The sequence below is a fragment of the Glycine soja genome, chromosome 3 (genome assembly GCF_004193775.1).
Source record: "Glycine soja cultivar W05 chromosome 3, ASM419377v2, whole genome shotgun sequence".
In the NCBI taxonomy this organism is placed as follows: domain Eukaryota; kingdom Viridiplantae; phylum Streptophyta; class Magnoliopsida; order Fabales; family Fabaceae; genus Glycine; species Glycine soja.
Window position 1 is genome coordinate 40,691,744 of NC_041004.1, and position 22,874 is coordinate 40,714,617.

Below are 22,874 nucleotides of genomic sequence, written 5' to 3' on the forward strand. Positions count from 1 at the left end.
TGAGACATGGGACAGAGAGGATGAGTAGGGCTTGAGAAGCATTTTCCGGCAAGCGTGAAAGCGCGTCTGCGGCCTGATTATGGCTACCGGAACGATACTGAATCTGGTAGTCATAACCCATCAATCTAGCAAGATAGGTGTGTTGTTCGGGTGTTTGAACCACCTGAGTTATTAATTCTTTCAAGCTGCGGTGGTCGGTCAAGATGGTAAAAGGATGTCCGAGAAGGTATTGCCGCTACTTCTTCACGGCGGCGGTAATGGCAAACAGTTCTCGGACATAAGTGGAGGCGCGGAGCATCTTCTGACTAAAGGGTTTACTGAAATAAGCAATTGGGTGGCCCTGTTGTGATAGGACAGCCCCCATCCCAATTGCGGATGCATCAGTCTCAATGGTAAAAGGCAATTGGAAGTTGGGAAGAGTGAGAACCGGGGCTGAGGTTAGAGCTTGTTTGAGGGTTTCAAAAGCAGTCTGGGTTGAGGAAGTCCATTGAAGGGGTTCAACAGTAGTGGCCTTCACGAGTGGTGCCGCGATGGTGGCGTAACCATGGATGAATCTGCGGTAGAAGCCGGCAAGGCCCAGGAAACCGCGGAGAGCGCGAACAGTTCGAGGTTGAGGCCACTGAGCAATGGCATCGAGTTTCGCAGTGACAGGTTGAACGCCCTTGTATGAAACCAGGTGGCCTAAATACTCGACTTCGGGTTGAGCAAAGAGACATTTGGAGAGCTTAAGCACAAAATGATTCTCATAAAGTACTTGAAAGGTGGTTTGTAAGTGACGCAGGTGATCACTGAGAGAGACGCTGTATATGAGAATGTCATCGAAGAAAACGATGATAAAACGCCGGAGATACGGTCGGAAAAGCGTGTTCATAGTCGCCTGGAAAGATGAAGGCGCGTTACACAAGCCAAAGGGCATCACCTTGAATTCAAAGTGCCCGTGATGCGTGCGGAAGGCCGTTTTGGGGATGTCATCCGGTTGCATGCGTATCTGATGATACCCCTGCAACAAATCCAGCTTGGAGAAGCAACTAGCATCGCCTAGCTCGTCCAAAAGCTCATCGATCGTTGGGATTGGAAAACGATCTTTGATTGTGAGGGCATTCAGCGCACGATAGTCGACGCAGAACCTCCATGTGTTGTCGGACTTCTTGACCAATAAAACCGGCGAGGAGAATGGACTCTTGCTGGGTTGAATGATTCCTCGTTGAAGCATTGTTTCCACCTGAGTTTCGATCTCACGCTTTTGGTAATAGGGGTATTTATATGGCCGGACATTGACTGGAGTGGCATGGGGTCTTAAGTGGATTTGATGATCCGTGTCCCTGGCCGGCGGAAGGGCGTTGGGCTCCTGAAAGAGGATGGAGAACTGTTGAAGGAGGTGTTGTACCTGAGGGTCAACGGGTCTGGTCAACGGGGAGTCCAAGTCATTTGGAAGCATGGTGATGTGGAAGCAGAGACTCTGGTTTTGATTGCGGCAAGCTCGCCGAAACTGTGGAGAAGATAACAGGCCACGATGGGCCTCTGGGTCCCCTTGTAAATTGACTAACCTGCCATCATGAAAAAATTGCATACTAAGGTGAGTGTAATCAGTTAAAATAGGCCCCAAGGATTGCAACCATTGGACACCAAGAATGACATTAGCGCCGGCAATTGGAAGCACGTAGAAATCCACTGTGAACGAGTGCTGTTGAAGGATGAGAGTGACGGAGTCACAAATCGTGTGACACTGAAGGTGCTGTCCATTTCCGACCATGACCTTTAATGGTGAGGTGGGATGAGAGGTAAGGCCCAATTGAACCACAAGCTGCTCCTGGAGGAAATTGTGGGTGCTCCCACCGTCTATGAGGACCAAGACAGGGATGCCGGAGATGTCGCCGACGAGTCGGAGGGTCTCGGGGGCTAAATGGCCCGCTAAGGAGTTGAGGCTAATATGGGCTGGGGAGTCGGGTATTTCCATTGGGCCGGGTCCCGGGTCAATAGGGTCTGATGGGTCTATATTAGAACCCATGTGCTCCACGGGGTCCTCCGCGTCTGCTATCAGAAGGTGAACCCTAGGGGCGCACCTATGGCCTTTGTGGAACTTTTCGTCACAAGAGAAGCAGAGGCCCCGCTCCCGACGCGAGGCTAGCTCTTCCGGGGTCAGGCGACGGAATGTAGGTGGCGGTGGTGGGTTAGTACGCGGTGGTAATGGAAGTAAAGGGGGAAGTGAGGGGGCGCGTGGAGAGGGAAACGAGGATAGGGGCGGAGGGTGCTGTGAGACTATAGGTGGTGGTTGGGGGGTTCGAGGGCGGTTAGGATGGCGAAAATCGAAGCGGAGGTCACGCAATTTCTCTTCGTGGAGGCGCGCGAGACCTGCGGCTTGAGCCACCGTGAGAGGCTGGTTGATCATGACTTCGCGGCGAATTTCTGGCGCAAGACCGGAAACAAAGCAGCTGAGAAGAAATGGAGCTGGGAGTCCGACGACCCTGTTGGCAAGCTCTTCAAATTCAGATAAGTATTCTGTCACTGTGGTTCGCTGAGTAAGTTTGAACAGAGATCCCGAAGGATCCTCGTAGTTGGATGGGGAAAACCGGGTCTGCAAGGCCTGTAGGAATACGGGCCAAGAGGTGAATTGGCCGTTGCTTGACATCCACTGGAACCAAGCAAGGGCCCTTCCCTCCATATAAAAAGCAGCAATGGTGATGCGGTCCTGATTAGGAGTACCGTGATACTCGAAGAACTGTGTAATTTTAAAAATCCAGCCCATAGGATCAGTCCCATCGAATCTGGGGACATCTAACTTCAGTCTGTGTGTCTGTGCAGGAACGGGGTTACGAGAGGGAAAGGGTGGTGATGGTGAAGGGGTCACGTGCTGGAGGAGATCTTCAATGCGCGAAGTGAGGCGGTCTAAGGCGGCCTCGACTCGATCAGTGCCGGAATCAGCCATGGAAGCGGAAGGGCAATGAAAGCACCAGTGATAGCTTCTGGATTTCGAGGTCCAGACCCTCCACAGAGAAGAAGGAGAAGAAGCTTTAGAGAGAAGAGAAAATTTAGGTAAATTGTATATTTTTCATTGCCTTAAGCTTGTTATTTACATGCTATTATATAGATGGTTTGATAACAGAATTGTGCTGAGTTGTCTAGCTATGGAATCATTCTAGAATATGCCTGTAACAGAATTGGTTATGAATATCTTCTGGAAGAGTATATATATATATATATATATATATATATTCTTAATGTTCCTATTTAAGCTTAAGGCTAAGTATACTGCTGTGTCTCCTTCTTTAAACGTAATCCTTTAAGTACTTGGGCTTCAGGATCTTCCTCTTGGGCCTTCCTTCTTCTTGCACCTCCCTTTCTTCTTCCCTTCTATTCTGCTCTTCTTCCTCAGCACCTTCTGTAACACCCTCTATGTTTCCTGCACCCGTATCATTTTATATTTTATTTCCTTTTTATCATTAAAACATTTATTCAATTTCTTTATTGTCCTTTTTAAATATGTTATTTTATATTTTTCCATTTATTTCAACATGTAATTTTATCAAATACTTATGATTTAGTAAGCTAACTTAGAAGCTTTCATCTAGTAACAATTTTTTAAACTTTTAACTAACTTTTCAAATAGTTTTACCAAACATATCCGGCCTAATATTTTAAAAAAATCTAAAAGCTACTAAAAAAGTGATATAAGTTATTTAAAAAAACTTATTTATCGAATAGTCAAATAAACTTTTTAACTAGTAAAGAAATGTTAGAAACTAGTTATCCGATTTAAAATTTGTCAAACATATTTTATCCTTAATATATTAATCAAATTTTCTGATTATCTTTTTAAAATAAATTATGATTTTATTATTTTTCTATTATTTTACAATTGTCACATACTTTAACAATAACTAGTTTTAGTGACCAATTACAATTTAATAAACTAATTTTTTTAATTTTAAACTAATTTTTCATCTAATTTTATCGAACATAATTATAATCTTACATAAATGACAAAATTACTTTAACTACTTTTAATTTTAACTGTTCATTTAAATTATATGGTCAAGATTCGTTTTTCTTGCACTCTCAATTTCTTAAATTACATTTTATAGTCTTATAAACATAAAAAAAAAATGTTTTCAAAATGCAGTTACAATAAATGTTGATTTTGTGTACTAATAGTTATAGACTTTTGGATTTTTTATTTCTCATTTTATTGTGTATTTATTGTTCTGTTTATTTTAATAATAATTTTTGCGGCACTGATATAAAATTTATAATTTATATTAACTTTATTACATATCGATATCTTAATAATATTTTAAGCGTGTATTTGTTTTCTCAACAAAAATAAAAGTTTGAAAAGGGCAAAAACATATTCCATAACGAGAATTATGCAAATAAGGAAGAGGATGTCCTTTGTTTTTTTTCTTCTTATTTTTTAATAAGGAGAGGATGTCCTCTTACTAATCTTAGTTTCGAGAGAGATGTAAGGAAATATTCCTTCACTAAATATATTCATACATAAAAATATTAATAATGTTTTAATTGTTTTCAATTTTAACTGTTCATGTAAATTATATGGTCAAGAATCAAGATTCTTTTTTCTTGAACTCTCACTCTCTTAAATTACATTTACATTTTATAGTCTTGTAAAATGTAAACATCTAAAAGAAGTGTTTCCAAAATGCAGTTACTATAAATATTGATTTTATTTGACTAGCAGTTAATAATTATTGCCTTTTGAATTTTGTATTCCTCATTTTTTTAGTGTATTTATTGTTCCGTTTATTTTAATAATAAAATTAAGTTTTTAAAGTGTTGACATATAATTTATAATTTATATTGTAATGATCCTTGGAGTTAACATTTCAATTATTCACGCTTTATATTGTAATTTACTCAAGTCATTGATTATATCTACAAATTAATATGAGATATTTTAGCATATTTTTACTTACTGACGGGTTTTATGGAAAACTTTTTTAATATATCACTCTTCCCCTGATTATTTCAAGTTAAGTTCACTAAATTATAAAATTGTTAAGTGATAAATCATTAAAAAAATATATGTATCTTGTTGGTATAGAAATAATAATTAATTCATTTAAGTTTATGTTTGGTAAAATTAGTTGTCCGAAGTTTAGAATTAAAAAACTATCTTATTAAATTAAAAATGTTCAATAAAATTAGTAGTTAAAATAATCAAAAAAATAAAAAATAAAAAAATAATAATATTATAATTTATTTTAAAAGGATAAAAAAGAAAAATATATATCAAGAATAAAAAATATATATATATATATATATAAAGTTAGAAGCCAACATTTTAAAAATAATATTCTAAATAGAATTTTAAAAAACACTAAAAATTACTGTAAAATTAATATAAAAAAATTATTTATCAAACAAGCACATCAACGTAAAAAAAATTAAAAAAATTAATTAAAATATCTTACCTAACCTGTCTTAACTTGTATTCAATTTTATACTATCACAGTTACATAGCCTCTCAATCCCTCTAATTTAAGTGTGTATTCATTCGGAGTTACATTCATTAATTTTGGTATATATTTTTCAGCATGTATTTGTTTTCTAAAAAAAATAAAAAGTTTGAAAAAGGCAAAAACATATTCCCATAACGAGAATTGTGCAAATTAAGGACGGGAATGATCTCTTACTAATCTTAGTTTCATGAGTTGTAAGGAAATATACCTTCACTAAATTTAGGTTGCAAATTAGTGATGGCGCCACTTTGTTGTAATTCCTTCACTAAATATATTGATAAATAAAATGTCCATATTATTTTAATTATTTTTACTATTAACTGTTCATTTAAATTATATGGTCAAGATATCAAGATTCGTTTTTCTTGAACTCCCAATCTCTTAAATTAAATTTACATTTTATAGTCTTGTAAACATTCAGAAGAAGTATTTTCAAAATGCAATTACTATAATTTTGATTTTATTGACTAGCAATTATTGCCTTCTGGATTTTGTATTCCTAATTATTTTTTTGTATTTATTGTTTCATTTGTTTTAATAGTAAGTTTTTTTTGGCTGCGTTGACGTAAAATTTATTGTTTCATTTGTTATAATTTATATTAATTTTATTACATATCGATATCTTAATAATATTTTTAAGCGTGTATTTGTCTTCTCAACAAAAATAAATGTTGGAAAAGGACAAAAACATATTTCCACAACGTTCCCACAACGAGAATTTTCAAATAAGCAAGGGGTTGTTCTCTTACTAATCTTAGTTTCAAAAAAGTTGTAGGGAAATATTCCTTGCATAATTTAAATTAGTGATATAAATAGGAATCCAATTCCTTCCTCTAAGTTAGCTTTTCTTGTTGTCTTTTTTGTTTCACATTTCTTTTACTATAAACCCCCTCTTAGATTATATTAATCCATCCCCAATGAAGCTAGTACCACCGCTTGGTACAATACAACATTCATTTTCTCGTGATTTCAATGTTTGATTTAGTAGAAAATAGGTGTTGTGTATATATAAAGCGATGACGGAGGCTTTATTAAAGATGAACAATTATACATAAATGGTCCATGTTGTTTTAATTAATTCTAATTTAGCCGTTCATTTAAATTATAGGGTTTAATATCCATTCTTCTTGCACTCTCACTGTCTTCAATTACATTTACATCTTATAGTCTTTTAAACATCTAAAAGTTATATGTTTAAAATGCAATTATGATTCCCTAAAAAATGTAACTGTTAAATATATATATATATATATATATATATATATATATATATATATATGAACTCTTTTTTTTGCTAGCAATTATTGCATTCTCATTTTTGTTTTTATTCCTAAATTTTTGTGCATTTATTGTCCTATTTATTTTAATATCAAAATAAATTTCTCGGCACAATGATGTAAAATTTATAATAGATATTAATTTTAGTATAAATTTTAACAATATTTAATAGCTTGTAATTAATTCCACCGAAAACAATTCTTTGTTTTTAAGTGTATGTTTGTTCTCCCGAATAGAAAAGAGGTAGGAAAAAAGACAAAAACATAAACAACCATAATAGTACATACATTTTCACGAAACGCTGGGATCATACAATTACATTTCAAATGAGAAACTTATTCTTTTTAACCAAGCTCTTCTCAACTCTCTCACTCCCCCTTTAGTGAATCAACCCAGTTATTTCTTTATTTCCACAAACTAGAGATTGTGAACAAACCTTGTTTGAACTACCCTGTTGTTGTGACTTCTTACAATTAGAGATGGCACTATTAATTGAATTTTCTTGCTCTGCCCTGGTACTCTTATTTAACAATTGCAACTCGCATGACCTTTTATTGCTATTAATGAAGCCATCTTCAAGCATATCATCATTGTTCTTAACCACACAAGATCTTTGCCTTTGATGCTTGTTGTGGCCAAAAAACTCAAATGGGTTTTTGTTTTTCCTAGCATCATCCTTCACGTTCTTCTTATGGCTTGTTGCGGCATCATTGGCACAACTATTATCATAGCAACCATATTTGTTGAACAAAGTTTTTACGTAAGTTTTTGAAGCTTTAAGCCTTTGAGCCAGCCTGAATCGCTTGGTCTGTTTCATTGGAACATGGCAATGATCACTAAAGGACCAATCATATTGATACTCAAAAGGAAGTGATGATCGATTCATAAGAATTAACTAACCTTGCGTGATTCTGAGGGAGAGATGGTCCAAGCTTGGAGAGGTGTGGTGGCATCGGCATTCTCAATGAGCTTTTCAACCATTTGAACGCGAGGAAGAAGGTTAAGAGGAAGGAGTTTTCCTTTGAAAAAGAGTTCATCAGCTGGGTATCTTGTTCTCAAGGACACTTTCTTGGTTTGGAACTCAAATTCCTTGTTCTGTGATGGGGTGTCAATGTAGTTTTTATCCACATCAACCAAGGAAACCTTTTTTTTGGCCATTTCATGTTGTTGTGGTGATCTCTCCATTAGAATGCACAAAATGGAAATATGTACTTTGGAGGTCTCCCAACTAAGAACAAAACATGCCCAAAAGTTATAATCTCATAACTAACTAACACTGAGCCTCCTTTACCATTTAAACTATGTAGGCATATAGTACAATGGGAATATGAGGGGGATAAATATTGGTCATAAATCATATATCAATGGTCAATAGTGTTTTAATTAGTTACAATTTTAACCGTTCTTTCAAGTTATATGGATAAGTTTCGCACTTCTTACTCTCTCACTCTCTTAAATTACATTTACATCTTATATTCTTGTAAACATATAAAAGAAATATCTTTAAAATAAAATTACTGTTAAATGTTATTTTTTTAGTAGTAGTAGTTATTGGCTACTTGAATTTCCATTCCTTTATTTATATATATGCATTTATTGTCTCATTTATTTTAATATTAAAATTAATTTCTCACCGCATTGACGTAAAATTTCTCGCCACGTTGACGTAATATTTTTATTTATTAATAATAACTCCAATATATATTTTAATAGTATTTAATAGCCTGGAATTAATTATATTAAAGGCAATTCTATTATTTTCAAGTGTATTTTTTTTCTTAAAAAAAAAAAAGGGTTGGAAAAAGTCAAGTAGACAAAAACATATTCCCACAACAAAAATTATGCGGGTTAATGAGGGAATGTTCCCTCACATCATAATAGTTGTCATTGTATATAGTCTCAAATTTTTATTCCTTACTTTTCATCGCATTTATTGTCCTGATTATTTTAATGTTAAAATCAATTTCTTGTCATGGTAACCTAAAATTGATAATTGATATTAGTATCAGTATATATTTCAATAATATTTAATAGCCTAAAATTAATTATATTAAAATGAATTCTATTATTTTTTTAAGTGTGCATTTGATTTCTCAACAAAACTAGATGTCGGAAAAGGGCAAAAAAATTCTCGCAATGAGAATTATGTGTAAAGTATGGTTAATTAGTATATATTATTCAATTTTATTTTTACTAGAAGTAGTATATTATTATTAACTGTTATTATATATGTTATCAATGATATTTTTAAAAAAATTATTATATAAATAGTTTAAAGAAGTTTTGGGGGAGGCTGTGTATTCGCCCCTGACCATCTTCCTAAAAACAAACTATACCACCCATACATACAAACAAATTTCATACCAAAGCACAATCTAGGTCCTAAACCACCATATATAGAACTAAAATATAGTCAAAATCCCCGACATGTACAACAAGAGAGATTTAAAGGGCAACAATCAAAGAATGCCCACAAACAACATCGTCTCAAACCTAATCCCCAAGTTGAACAATGCGCCATCCACATCGACAATGTCATCACAAAATAAAATGATATAAATACAATTCTAAACACATAATTTTTAGATATATCCAATAACAAAATAAAAAAGAAATTCTCCCTCCATTCATTCCCTCCTTTTTCGGCCCTCTCACTTACACTCTTGCATGTGGCCTCATCTCTTTCTTCCTCCATTGCCACCAAACAAGCTTTCATTGACACCGTCGCCACACAACCCACCATGACAATCCAAAATATTTTGTTGTTTCATTCACGTCCTCATCATATTTTTCATTCTATTTTGATGCAGTACCATGTTAAGAATAATCCCACATTGGGTAATTCATGAACATGATAAGTGTTTATATAGCTGGATAGACCACCCCCTTATGAACTGGTTTTTAAGGGAACCTTTCGAATGCCTTGGCTGCACTATAAATTTAATATACCATTCTATTTTTTTAAAAGCAGAGCCAATGAGATAAGTTTTTTTGTGAGTTTTTGCCTTTTTTTTTTTGTTTTGCTACAATAAGTATTCTGTCATGTTGGGTTCATTGCACCTGCGTCTAAAAATGATAGGAGCCTATTAATTGTCAATGTGGAACAAAAATGACACTTATGTTTTTTTTAGGTTAACTGGGAGTTATTTCAAATTAGTTTGAAATGGCTGTTTTGGGAACGAATAGCAGTGTGGTTTATGTTGGTGTTTTTTCAAGTCGATCAACAGAGGAAGAAAGAGAGACGAAGGCCACAGGGTATAACCGTATAAATGAGAGTGCTGAAAAAGGAAATAAATGGAGAGAGATTTTTTTTAATACTTTTTTAGTTTTTAATGATGTGTGAAATTTTCTTCAGATGTGCCTAAAGATAATGTGTTAGAATTGTTCGTATACAAGACTTTCTAAGATATATGTATCCCCATTTTCTTTCACATTGGACAGTCTTAATTGTTGGTGAGGAATCTATACACCACAAATTAAAGCAACAAGTATAATATTTGTTAAAGTATTTTCAAACAAAATATTTATATTAGTTGTTTAACTTTGAGTAATATTATTTAATCTTTTTTATTGGAGTAGATGATAAAGGTGTGTTACTTATATAAACAATAATTACTTATAAATTTATATCATAAATATAATATTTTTTAAATATGGTGAAACTCATAAAATTAAATTAATCACTCATTTAAGTAATTTTAACATTCAAGTGAAATTTTATGTAAAATATTTAAATTATGTGAAATTGTAAGAGGTAAAAAATTATGATAATTGATAAGTAATAGATTTAAACAAGCATCAAAGATGCTCTAAACAATTAACTTCTAGAATTAATTAATAATAATTGTTCAAGTTTTGAGCTATATTTTGTGCAAATTAAGTTAAACTCAAACTGCATATGAGATTCGATCCCGACAAGAATCGTCCGTAATCAGTGGATGACATAATTGACACAATCATGCATGTGTTTCATTCATACATATTACATACTACCCTTATTTTATTGTCTTCTTCCATTTGAATTTGATATGTATTAAGTACACACAGGTTGAGAGTCTCCAACTCAGGACGATGTTGACACTAATCTTGTTTTTTTATTGAGTTTCAATGGAAGTAACACACTCACCATTCATGTTCGTACCATGAAAATGATAGTAAGAATGATTCACATATACTAGATCGAAGCCTAGTACTGAAGCAGGTGAATGATACATCATCTACTTGGGAAGGTCTCAATAAGATGAATCTATTTCCTCTATCTACGCATCCTTATCCACGCGTACGTCTTTGACTAATCACTAACGTAAATGCCATGCAATAGTAGTAAGCCATATATAGTAGTAGTGTGATGCATGTAAAACAATACTAACGTTATAAAATTGAAAGTTAAATATAATTGGCACGGTAAATGACGCGGGTTTTTTGTTGGTACACCGACATGCTTCTCTGCCACATCTTGGAAAAGGCATATATAAGTTTTCTTTCTATGATGAAGACCTGCATGTCTCAAGTCAGGAGCTCATTCGTAATGGCGTGTCTAACCATTAGAAACCCAAACGCAGCATCTCTCGTGGTGGAAGGTTGTTTTGTCTAGTTTTCCATTTTTCCTTTTGTGTGTCTACATTACAACGGATCAATTTTTATACAAATTAAGGAGATATATAGATATTTTTATATATAAACAACTCTTAATATTTATTATTTTTTCTATTAATTTTTCCGTTATCGTAACATGCATCAAATGTCATCTTTATATATAAATCAGAATAGTCATGTTAAATGAGTACAAGAGTGTTTTTAGAAAATTTTTTATAAAAATGAAATTATTTTTAAAATTTTTTTTAACTTTTTATCTCTTTCGATCTATTTTTTTATCTTTATTTCAAAATTGAATTTGAATAGTTTTTTTAATATTAATAGTTATAAACAACCTTATCTTAATATAAATTATTATTCATAAATTTAAAATATAATCTACAAGTTTAAAATATTTATTTATTATGAAATTTAATAATAATATAATTTATATATTCAAAAATATTTATTTATTATAAATTTTAATTATATAAAATAAATAATTATTTTATATATTGCACAAACTAAAACATTAATTATCTATCTCTAAATAACTATCATTTGATGTCAATTAATTCTCCATCTATATATAATAATGTATCTGTGTGAAGGCTCATTTTCCTTTATATCTATAAGAATATATAATGAGAATAATTTCATTTGGTCTCCACATTTTGCCACAATTATTTTACACCCATTAATTATTTTTATTTTTTGTTTTTACCCATTAATTATTGTGAACACTATCCACTACTCTCTTTTTATCACTTTTTTCTCATTTTCTATTTATCTTTCTCTTTTATTATATTTTATTTTATAAAAAATGTAGAAACAAAAACGTAATTTTTTCCTAGACTCTCTAGAAGTAAAATAAAATTAAAAATAAAGTAAAAACGTGTTATGGGAAATATGCATGTCATGGTCGTGAAAATGGCAATGCATTTGACCGAGTCAAATATTGTAACTGTTGTCTTCTTTAGCATTTTGTTTTCTTGTGTGTCTTTGGAAATTCTAACTACAGGTATGACCCCATGAAATGCCAGGTTATAGGGCATTAGAAGCTGATGCAGTTAGGTATATGATCCCTCGCTCTCCAAAGCCAAGATGGGGTTAGCGCTGGTTTCGAGATTATAATTATAAAGAAAAGAATAGGGCAACAAACAAAGCTCGAAAGCAATTGTTTTGTCCTCCTCCTATTATCCAAGTTGAGTAGCGTTAGGAAAGATAAAGGCACGTTAGCAACAACCAAAATCAAGTTCGGAGAGATACAAAAACATGTTTCGTATTTTTAAGGTAAAATAAATTAAGTTTGGGTTCTAACTTGGCCTGGCTATAACAATTCCTTAACCGAATACTAACATTTGTTACTTTTATGTTGAATAAAATCTCATTTGTGTGGCTGTAAAAAAAAAAAACTCATTTGTGTGTATTATGTCATATACATTTCAAACTTATTGCACTATATTTTAATAATATTGAATAATGAAAATCATACTCGGTAATTATGCGTTTAAGAACAATTTTTACTAACAGAACGTAACCAAATAAAATTCAATATATCAAAATCACCTTCCAAATAATTTTTTCAAGCATAAATATTCAATTCACTCAACTCTATTTTTAACTAAATTAATTTTACAAAATTAAATTTATCAAAATCAAGTCTACAAACTCTAATTCAAACACACACTTCCCTTTCAAAAAAAAAATAAATCAAACGCACACAATATTATTTGGAAAATTTCTCTTATATCCTTAGTTGGTCATAATTTTTCTTTAAACTGAGGTTTTGGGACAAATAATAATTATCTTTAGCTGTTTCTTTATAGCAGAAGATTATTAAAACTATATTGACATTTTTGGATTTAAATCATCCAAACAAAGATAGTGTATTAAGAGAGTAAAGGTTTGATTTAAACTAAAATACTTCATAAACTTAAATTTAAGCATCTATCCAAAAAAAAAAAACTTACTTTAAGCCAAAAAAGTGAACACAATTGACATAATTTCGTATTCTAGGAGAGTTAAATTTATCATTAATGACCATGCAAATCAAAAGAAAAACTTTAAAATATTGTCTTCTCGTTCTCTTGTTAAACCTGTTTTGAATTTTGATAATTATACATCTAAAAATGATTTTTTTATCAAAGTAAATTATTTAAACAACATTAATCTTTCCAAATCATTTTTTGGATTATGCTATTTAAGTATGAATTACTAAACTAAAAATTCCCTTTTAACCAAAATTAAATATATTTAAGAAAAACATACTTAATATAGACTAAAATACCAAGTGCAACTAAAAAGAATAGGAAAAGCAAACTAGTAAGAAAAGCCTGTGCACAATACACTCTGATTTTCTTTGATCGTCTCTAGAGTACTCGACAAAAAAAGTCGATGCCACTTCACAAGATGCTCTTTGATCAAATTAACAATCACGTGTTCACTTCTAAGCATTGTCCCTCTAAGTTCAATTGATAATTGTGAGTTTGTGACTTGTAATAGATTTATGGGTCCATTAACAGGAATGACTGTACCCGTATTCAACTAAAGTGTCAACCAGCATTTTCTGTTGAAAGAAGAAAGCCAAAAGAATGGGAGGAATTGTAGTACTATGTGCTGGAATTCGTTATACTAGTATTATGCATGTTTGAAATTCAGTTTAAAATGTTTCAAAAACATGATTTAAATTTATATGCATTATCCCGATATAGTCCTGTATAACATCCATTGGATCCTTGAGAATGAATGATACTATTGGGATTACAGTACTTCACCGTACCATGTACGAGATATTTCACTCGTGCGGCCAGGTGCAACGAATAGAAGTGAATTTAGATACTACGTTTGTTGCTGAAAATACAGCCATACATTTGTTATCGAATCAATCGTGTCAACATTTTCAACTATTAATGAAAATAGATTTTTATTTTATTTTATTTCATCGACTAAATTATTAGAGAAAGAAGGGTTATCCAGGAAATTTCAATTAGCAAAAATTGGCTGGACTCATCATAAGAAGGCCTAGTGCATTTCCAAATGCAATGGTTTGAACATATCTAAAATTGGCTGAACATTTCATTGATTTCGAAATCACTGGTATGAAACTTGTAATCATATTTCCATAAATTAACAATGATTTAGTTATGCGCCAACCACCAAGAGGAAAATGCTAGATAGTATAAACAGATAACCTACGAAAACTGAATTATATTACCAGCTCTGAATTTCTGCCAAATTTCTTTGTATTTTACAATTTCTAATTTAAACTTTATGATTTTTGTCCAATAAAATGTTAAGAGATATTTTCATGCATCATTCGTACTTTATTTATCATTCAATTTAGCAGTCCAGGCACCAAAATGGTATTTATAAAAAGGCAGTCTGAAAAGAAAGTAATCAATGATTTGGGTTAACTTCTATTTTTTGACAATGTAGTATATTGTACAAATGTAGGGATGGACAAACTTCCACTATTTGGTTAGTTAAAAATTAGTATAATACATGTAATCCAAATGTTATACAATGTTGTTGATTAATGGGTAATCATTAATATAAAAGAAGGAAAGCAAAGGCGTGTGATCAGCACATTGAATGAATAACGTTCTACGAGAGAACACTCGTATGCCATCATCGAATTCCCGTGTAGTAGGACACTTTCCAATCATGTCACAGTTTTGTGCCAAGTAGAAAGGGCATATAGTATATCGATTAACACATATTGGTTGGTCCCATACCAACGGATCCTTGTCAAAAAAAGGAACTAAGCATTGAACTAATCAACGTCTGAAAAAGGCATTCTCCAATAATTCCATGAGTTGAAGTCCACCTGTCATAATTGTAAATTGCAAATCAAATATCTAGTTAGTTGTAAAGTCCACAAGTAGTAAATCTACACGTTTTGGAGATTCTTTATCACCTGTTCAACCAAAGAAGTAGGAGGGAACATATCATTGACGAGTGTGTGCAATGATGTGTAAGATTTTGCATCAATACGATGACTTATTGCTACCTCACCCTGTTAGTTTACAGGGCATTGTGTTAGTACCCTGTGAGAACTAAAGAAAATACTATACTGTTGTAAAAAATATCAATCCAGGATGCACACCTTAGGATTAATAATAAATATCTTGCCCTTCGGGATTCCTATCTTCCTGTAACTAAGTTCATCCGTGTCTCTATTGCCAAACCCCGCATAGAACGGATTATAATCAGAAGGGAAAAGTCTTTTGATATCCTGCAAAACATTATTATCAGAACATGTGAGAAGCCAGTATGATAAATGACTCTTGTTGGCACTTCTAAGTTGCATGTGTTTTGGAAATTACCTCTAGACAAGCAATCTTGAACTCATGAGGTGCCCTTCTTATTACTTCCATCAGTTAAGGGTCCAAACATAATATAACAAGTCAGATATGTATATTAAACAAAATACGACGGGCCATCATAAACGCTAGTGATACTTGATCGTAATATTTGTTTTTTTTAAGCTTAGAAGCATCTATCAGCACAGATCAGGATTATAGGTAACTCAACGCCATGACAAAATAAAAACTACAACGTGAGTTGTAAATATATTTTTTGCAGGTGATAACCAAAGAAAGTATGTTCAAATTTTGAATAATATCATAATTCAAAATCATTGCATAAGCCGAAGCCCAATATATAGGCAGCCACTTAAGTCAGTCAAAACACTTAATGATGAAACGACTAAATATCACAAAGTCTATTATAGTAGTCAGAACTCACAAAACACTTAATTTTGCTGAAATCCATGAATTTATATACTAATTTACTTGTCCCATAATCACACTAGATTCCATGTTTTATCCACCATACTGTTTATTATCTAGCTCGCTTTGGTGATATTGACAACAATATAGAGATAGAAACAGGATCATCAAACATAGCACATATACATCGGCAGAAAGAGAAGCCATTATCATCATCCATAGCTGACAATTGGCAACATAAACTAAAATTGCAACACCCACACAACCTTAATTACTCTCACACTAGAAGTGTCTTACCTTCTCGGTAAAGAGAGGGAAATAATCCATCAGGTGAAATAACTACAGGACCATTCGGTAAGGTCTTGTCATCCTGCAAATATATGAACTTTTAGTATCACCTAAAGCAGTATTTTTTACAATGATAATTAAGCTGTCAATATGCAAGGACAAGAAATAGAAATTAAAGAGTTAATGAAATGATGACCTTAGGATTCAATTACAAGGTATGGGACTTTAGTCCAACATTGAAAGTATAGGATTTTGGTGTGAGGTTTATAAAGCCTTGGACTCTCCAGCTAAAAGAACTAACTTTTATGGTGTGGTACTCCCAGTGCCATAGTTCTTATCAATTGGTATTAGAACATTTCATCATGTCTAAGTTGTATAGGAGTCATGAGTTCCCATTGTAAGTATGGAATTTTGGTGTGAGATTTTTATAAGGTGTTGGGCTCTCCAACTATAATGGCTAGCTGTTGTGATGTGATTCTTCCAAAATCTTATCAAAACACTTAACTGAGCCTCTAAAAGGCAAGGAAACAGTTAACAGAAGGAAGTGATGTAATAACCCATGCAACTTCACAAGACTAGAAGAACATCAAGGAAAATTAAAGTTGATAATCCACAGCCCTACAAACTTAGCTTTATGTTAAACTTTTCAAAAATAAAATTTCATATATAGGTTCCTGGCTGCAGCTACTTTAGAAAAAGAATAATCCTACTATATAAAATAGGTTGTTATTGATTACAGAAAGCTGGTTGTTTCAAAACCTGTTTCAGGTTAAGCAAAAAGTTCCTGGTTAGATAAGCCTGGACAATAGCACGGGCACTCAAAAACAGTAGCTGGTATCCATTTTCCTGACATAAAATTAGAATATAGTAGTATAATACACTGATCCTCTTAAGATAAAATTCAATGAAATAATAGGCAACCATGATAACATTAAGCACATTATGTTTCTGTTTACGTTATACATATAGAAAAGTTCTACGCATAACCATGTATTTGCATCTATACTATATTCCCAAAGGAAGAGAAGGTAAGCAGAAAACTAGTACTGAAGCAAAAAACAATAATGTTGATTAGGTGTACAAACCACAAAATGAAATAGTTAAAAAAATGTAAATGTTATAGAGTCATTGAAGAGGGCGAGCCCTGGTGCAGCGGTAAAGTTGTGCCTTGGTGACTTGTTGGTCATGGGTTCGAATCTGGAAACAGTCTCTTTGCATATGCAAGGGTAAGGCTGCGTACAATATCCCTCCCTCATACCTTCGCATAGCGAAGAGCCTCTGGACAATGGGGAACGCTAGTTTTTATAGAGTCATTGAAAGAGGCCTATCTCACTTGCCTTTGTATTAACTGTAAATTACTCATAAAGCAAACTAGATTTGACCAGGCTTCAGGCTCACTTGCTGAGCAAGCTCAAGTCCAAGCTCATAGGAACTTGCTTCAGTTCTTAGCAAACCTGTTTACGTGTGCATATAGATTTGCGTAAAATCTCCCCAGGTGTTCGCAAAAACCACTCCAGATGCAACAAGCATTTTTAGTCTACAGTTCATCTCATCCTTAAAATAAAACACTGATTAAGTAAATAGAAGTTACTTGGGAAGTGGGAACTGAATTTTCTTTTCCTTTTCTCTACAGTAAAAACTAAAAAAACTCATCATAAATTCAAATCCGCAGAATCATGTGAAAACAGAAGACTGTTGATGTGAGGAGGAAGTTACATAAACATTCTCTAATGGCAGCAACAACAAAGCAGGAAATTGATTACATGTCCACTACACAAGATGCCTCTAAAAGAAAGACCTTTGGAAGATCTGTTGTCAATTACCTCTTAAATGTTGACACTAACAATCCTACTCCATCTTAATTAGCATCAACTTAAATGTGAATATAAAAGAAATGTCATACTTTAATAGCTGAGAAAAGCCTTGCCACTCCAGACTGTGACCAATCTTTTCCAACTAAAGGCATAAACTGCCCCAAAACATCAGATCTGAAAGGAAGGAACAGTAGAGCAGTAAGGTGTTGCTAGTGATTTTGAAACCAATACCATAATAATACAACTGTCTTCTATTCTTGCTGCAATTTTTTGCTTTAGTTTAATTTTCATTAAGTTATGTCCGTCTAGCCATAAACTTTGCCTATGGTTTCATAGCCGGCCCCAAGCCTACGTAAAACTCATCAATATACCAAACATGTTCATCTACCCATAATAATAGCAAATGAATTCATGTAGATCATTTTTTTCTTATCCAACTATTACATTAATGTAAACAGACCCAAATAACAACAACAATAATAAATCTCAGAGTAGTGAGTTAAACATCACTAGAAAAAGTAAAAGAAAAAAGACAAATTTAACAAACTGAATGATCACAAAGGTGATAAAACTAGCGCAACTCATATTTTAAGTTACAAAATTCAATGTTTGAAAATAACAAAACTAGTCCCCGAAAGAAGAAAAAGAAGAAGAAGAAGGAGGAGGCGAGACTTACAAATTGAGAAATATGAGAGCTCAAAAAAATTGAGGGCGATTGCGGGTCCCCGCAACTCATATAAAAATTTTATAATACTTCTATTTTTTTCACTATGTATCTAATAGCAATTAGCATTGTGCGTGTATATTTATCTTTTCCATTAAACTATTAGAATTAGAAATATAGTAGAACATTTTTTTGCATTACAATGTACTTTTAATATGATCAAAGAAATAAAATTATAAATTAAAAAAGTATGTAAAATGAATTATATAAATTGAGGTTGATTGAGATTATGAGAATATCAAGGGTAAATTATACAAACTACTTCTGAAATTTTATGAAATTACAAAAGCATTCCCTATTTTTATAACCTTTACATTAATCCTTAAAAAACTTGCATGATGGACTGTTATCCAACCCCAAAGCAAGAAGTGAATATGGTTTTTTACAGCAGAAATGAAAAGATAACCTTACTTTCATTTACAACTCTTCCCTCGGTTTGATACGTTAACGAACAAATATAGTTGCACATGATTTAGTTAGTTAGGGCGTGTCAAGTGTATGCTAGTCCTCAATATTTTCAATATGCTTCCCGTTGCATTGAATCTATTATTTTTAGTGAAATGATATGATGTTGTTTTTTAAAAATAAAAAAAACAATTAAGATGGGTTGTTAATATATTATATAAGAGGGCGTAAATGTATATTTTTCAAAAGTTTAAGTTATAATAAGTAAGTGATTCAATATAAGTAATTAATACTTAAAAGTTAAATTGTTTAGATATTATTTGAAGTTGATCCTTTTAAAAAAAAATGAATAATTTTTTATTATATTTTAATTATTTTATGATCAAAAAGTCCGGATCTCTTACAATTGCTCAGAGAATTAAGAAGAAAAAAAAGTTTATAGTATAATATATATTGGGCAAAAGAGCAAAATGAGAACGTTGGGCTAAAAACCCAATAGGAGTTGTAGGCCCAACAAAAAATGTTAGTCCCGTGTAGGTGGCACGTCTTCGTCCTCACTCACTCACCAACGGCTTCAGAACCAGATTCAGATCTACGATAATGAATGATAACATGTTAAGATCGGAATAGGAACCCCTTACATTCTCTACATTCCGAAGAAAACCGTTCAGTTTCCCCCTTCCCACAACAATGGCCATGGCCAAAATGCGACCAGCATTGTCCCTTCTCCTCCTCCTCTTCCTCTTCCTCCTCTCCCCCTCCGCGGCGGAGATAAAGTCCCTGAAGATAAACTCCGACACCCGCCCCATGATCCTGTTCGAGAAATTCGGGTTCACCCACAAGGGCCACGTGTCCATCGCCGTCTCCTCGGTCTCCGTCGGCGTGCTCTCCTCCGCAGTGCAACCAGAATCCTCGCGCCTGGGTTTCTTCCTCCTGAACGAAGAATCCCTCCTCCAGGTCCTGATGGAGATCCAGCAGAACCCTTCGTTCTGCGTCCTGGACTCCCACTACATCCTCCTCCTCTTCACCTTCCGCGACCTCTCCCCTCCCCCCGTTGCCTCCTTCAACCGCTCCTACCCCGTCACCTCCCCCAACGAATACTCCCTCTTCTTCGCCAACTGCGCCCCCGAAACCTCCGTCACCATGTCCGTCCACACCGAAGCCTACAATCTCGACGCTGACGGTTCACGCGACTACCTCTCCGCCGGCCAAACCCTCCTCCCTTCCCTCTACTTTCTCTTCTTTTTAACCTACCTCTCCTTCTTCTCCTTCTGGCTCTACATCTGCTACACCAACAAACTCTCCGTTCACCGCATTCACCTCTTAATGTCTCTCCTTCTTCTCATGAAGGCTTTGAATCTAATCTGCGCCGCTGAGGATAAGCATTACGTCAAGGCCACCGGCCTCCCTCACGGATGGGATGTTCTCTTCTACATCTTCCAGTTTATCCGCGTCGTTTTGCTCTTTACTGTCATCGTTTTGATAGGGACAGGATGGTCTTTTCTCAAACCGTTTTTGCAGGACAGGGAGAAGAAGGTGTTGATGATTGTCATCCCGCTTCAGGTTCTCGCCAATTTGGCTTCCGTTGTGATCGGGGAAACAGGTCCTTTCATCAAAGACTGGGTTACTTGGAATCAGGTTTTCTTGCTTGTGGATATTATCTGCTGCTGTGCCATTATTTTCCCTATTGTGTGGTCCATAAGGTCGTTGAGGGAAACTTCGAAAACTGATGGGAAGGCTTCGAGGAATTTGGCCAAGTTGACTCTGTTTAGACAATTCTACATTGTTGTCATTGGATACTTGTATTTCACCAGAATAGTGGTGTTTGCTTTGAGGACCATTGCGGCTTATAAGTACCAATGGGTGAGCAATGCTGCCGAGGAGACCGCGAGTCTTGCGTTTTATGTTGTCATGTTCTATATGTTTAGACCATTGGAGAAGAATGAGTACTTTGTGCTTGATGAGGAGGAAGAGGAGGCTGCGGAAATGGCGCTCAAGGATGAAGACTTTGAGCTTTGAATTTGAAGACTCCCACTACGTTACGTTACATTACACCCCTTTAAACCCTTCTTCTACTGTTAGAGAAGACAAGTGTTGTTCACGAGGGAATACTGCCTCTATGTTTAGCTGCTGCTTCTTTTGCGGGATACAAAAAAAGGTTTTCTACTTTTCTTTTTTGTTCATTTTTTAAGCTATATGTCATTTGAGAAGCTGTACTAGTGAAATGTTCTTTTATTGATCGGTCATTCATTCTTCTTTGGATTTTCTCTGCTTGAGATTATGGTGGGGACAGGGCGCTTTACATTTCTCAATTCATTCATTAGCTTCTTACTTGATCCAAAATTATCAGTCTTATAATGTTGCTGTTGTTGCTTTGCTTGACATTATACACTTTGTGTGCATTTGTATCATGTTATGTTGTTAATAGAATATCCTGCAGTTTTTTTCTTTCTAAATCAAGGTGTGTGCTCCTATCTTAATTCGTATTGGACAAATTTCTCCCAAAACGCTTCAAGGAGAAGAAAACATGAAGGTAAATGCATTGACGAAAAAAAGCTCATTGCATTTTTCCTTCTTATTTTGATTTAGTTTTGATGTAGTCTTGAATCTTGATCTTTTCAAATAACGCAATTAGACTTCTTTAGTTGGTGACTTGGGAGCATTGTAGTGTTGTGCAAGTGGAGACTATGCACTTGAATAGAGCGTTTTTTTTAATTGCCTGTGAATGGTTTCATCAGGCTCCACTTATTTATCAAAAAACAACTTAAATCTTAAATCTTAGCAAACATCTGATAGCGAGTGGGGCTTTTTCTTGTTAATCATTCTCTTTTTTATAAGCAACTGAATATTTAATTGTTAAATATGTGTATTTTGCTATTAGGGTTGCTTAGTTGTTTTTTTTTTCCTGAAAGATATACTATAAATGCTGATCTTTAATATACTAAATATCAATACCGGGTTTGAACTTTTCCGTGCCAAATTTAAAAGTCCCCTTGGTAATTCATTGTTTTCATCCATACCAACACAATTGCAGTGGTTACTGTGGGTGTTGTATGATAATGATGGAATGTTGGTAGACACCATAAATAGAAATATTGCCAACACTCTAAATTGTTTTGGGTACAAAACATTGGTGAAGGTTGTGAAATGTGAGAGGAAAATTATAACACGAGGCTCATTCTTGAAAGAAAAAAAACATCAAAATTACAAAGTATGGCTTGTTTAATTCATTTGTCAAATACAATGGTTATCAAATATGTAAAATCTTAATAAGTATGACTCACCGGGAAGATTTTCATTGGTCAAAGTATACTTTTAGTTTTCTATTACATAAAATATTATATTGAATTTATGCATTGATAACTGTGGGACTAAAATTAAAACCACACACACTCTAAACACACGCAGCGGAAGAATTTTCTTTACACTCCACACTACACTCACAGAGGTAGGAAGAGAAATAGAGAATTCACAAAATTTCAATGTTTACTGACTAGGGTCTAGGGTGACCATGAGTTGGTTCGATTTTAGATAATTTTTTTATTCAAACAAATCAATTTTGTTCGATTTGATTCGCTTT

General features: G+C 33.8%; 4 protein-coding genes across 4 annotated transcripts; 1 reads left to right on the forward strand and 3 right to left on the reverse strand.

Annotated features, from left to right (window-relative positions):
- Positions 1-235: 235 nt before the first annotated feature.
- Positions 236-2,926, reverse strand: LOC114405278. The gene has a single exon (XM_028367881.1). It carries the CDS (start codon positions 2,924-2,926, stop codon positions 236-238), a length of 2,691 nt encoding a protein of 896 aa, XP_028223682.1.
- Positions 2,927-3,266: 340 nt separating this feature from the next.
- LOC114405279 (probable membrane-associated kinase regulator 3) lies at positions 3,267-7,913 on the reverse strand. The gene is made up of 3 exons (XM_028367882.1): positions 7,656-7,913; positions 7,206-7,563; positions 3,267-3,400 (listed from the first exon to the last, which is right to left on the reverse strand). Exons 1-3 carry the CDS (start codon positions 7,911-7,913, stop codon positions 3,267-3,269), a joined length of 750 nt encoding a protein of 249 aa, XP_028223683.1.
- Positions 7,914-14,717: 6,804 nt separating this feature from the next.
- On the reverse strand, positions 14,718-19,908 carry LOC114405280 (phosphatidate phosphatase PAH1-like). Its single transcript, XM_028367883.1, has 8 exons — positions 19,861-19,908; positions 18,255-18,374; positions 17,111-17,197; positions 16,361-16,433; positions 15,659-15,702; positions 15,439-15,567; positions 15,250-15,348; positions 14,718-15,159 (listed from the first exon to the last, which is right to left on the reverse strand). The coding sequence occupies exons 1-8, from the start codon at positions 19,906-19,908 to the stop codon at positions 15,106-15,108; spliced, it is 654 nt and encodes a 217-aa protein (XP_028223684.1). The 3' UTR covers positions 14,718-15,105.
- LOC114407028 (protein GPR107-like) lies at positions 19,789-21,750 on the forward strand. Its single transcript, XM_028369941.1, has one exon. The coding sequence runs from the start codon at positions 19,985-19,987 to the stop codon at positions 21,311-21,313; it is 1,329 nt and encodes a 442-aa protein (XP_028225742.1). The 5' UTR covers positions 19,789-19,984; the 3' UTR covers positions 21,314-21,750.
- Positions 21,751-22,874: the final 1,124 nt, after the last annotated feature.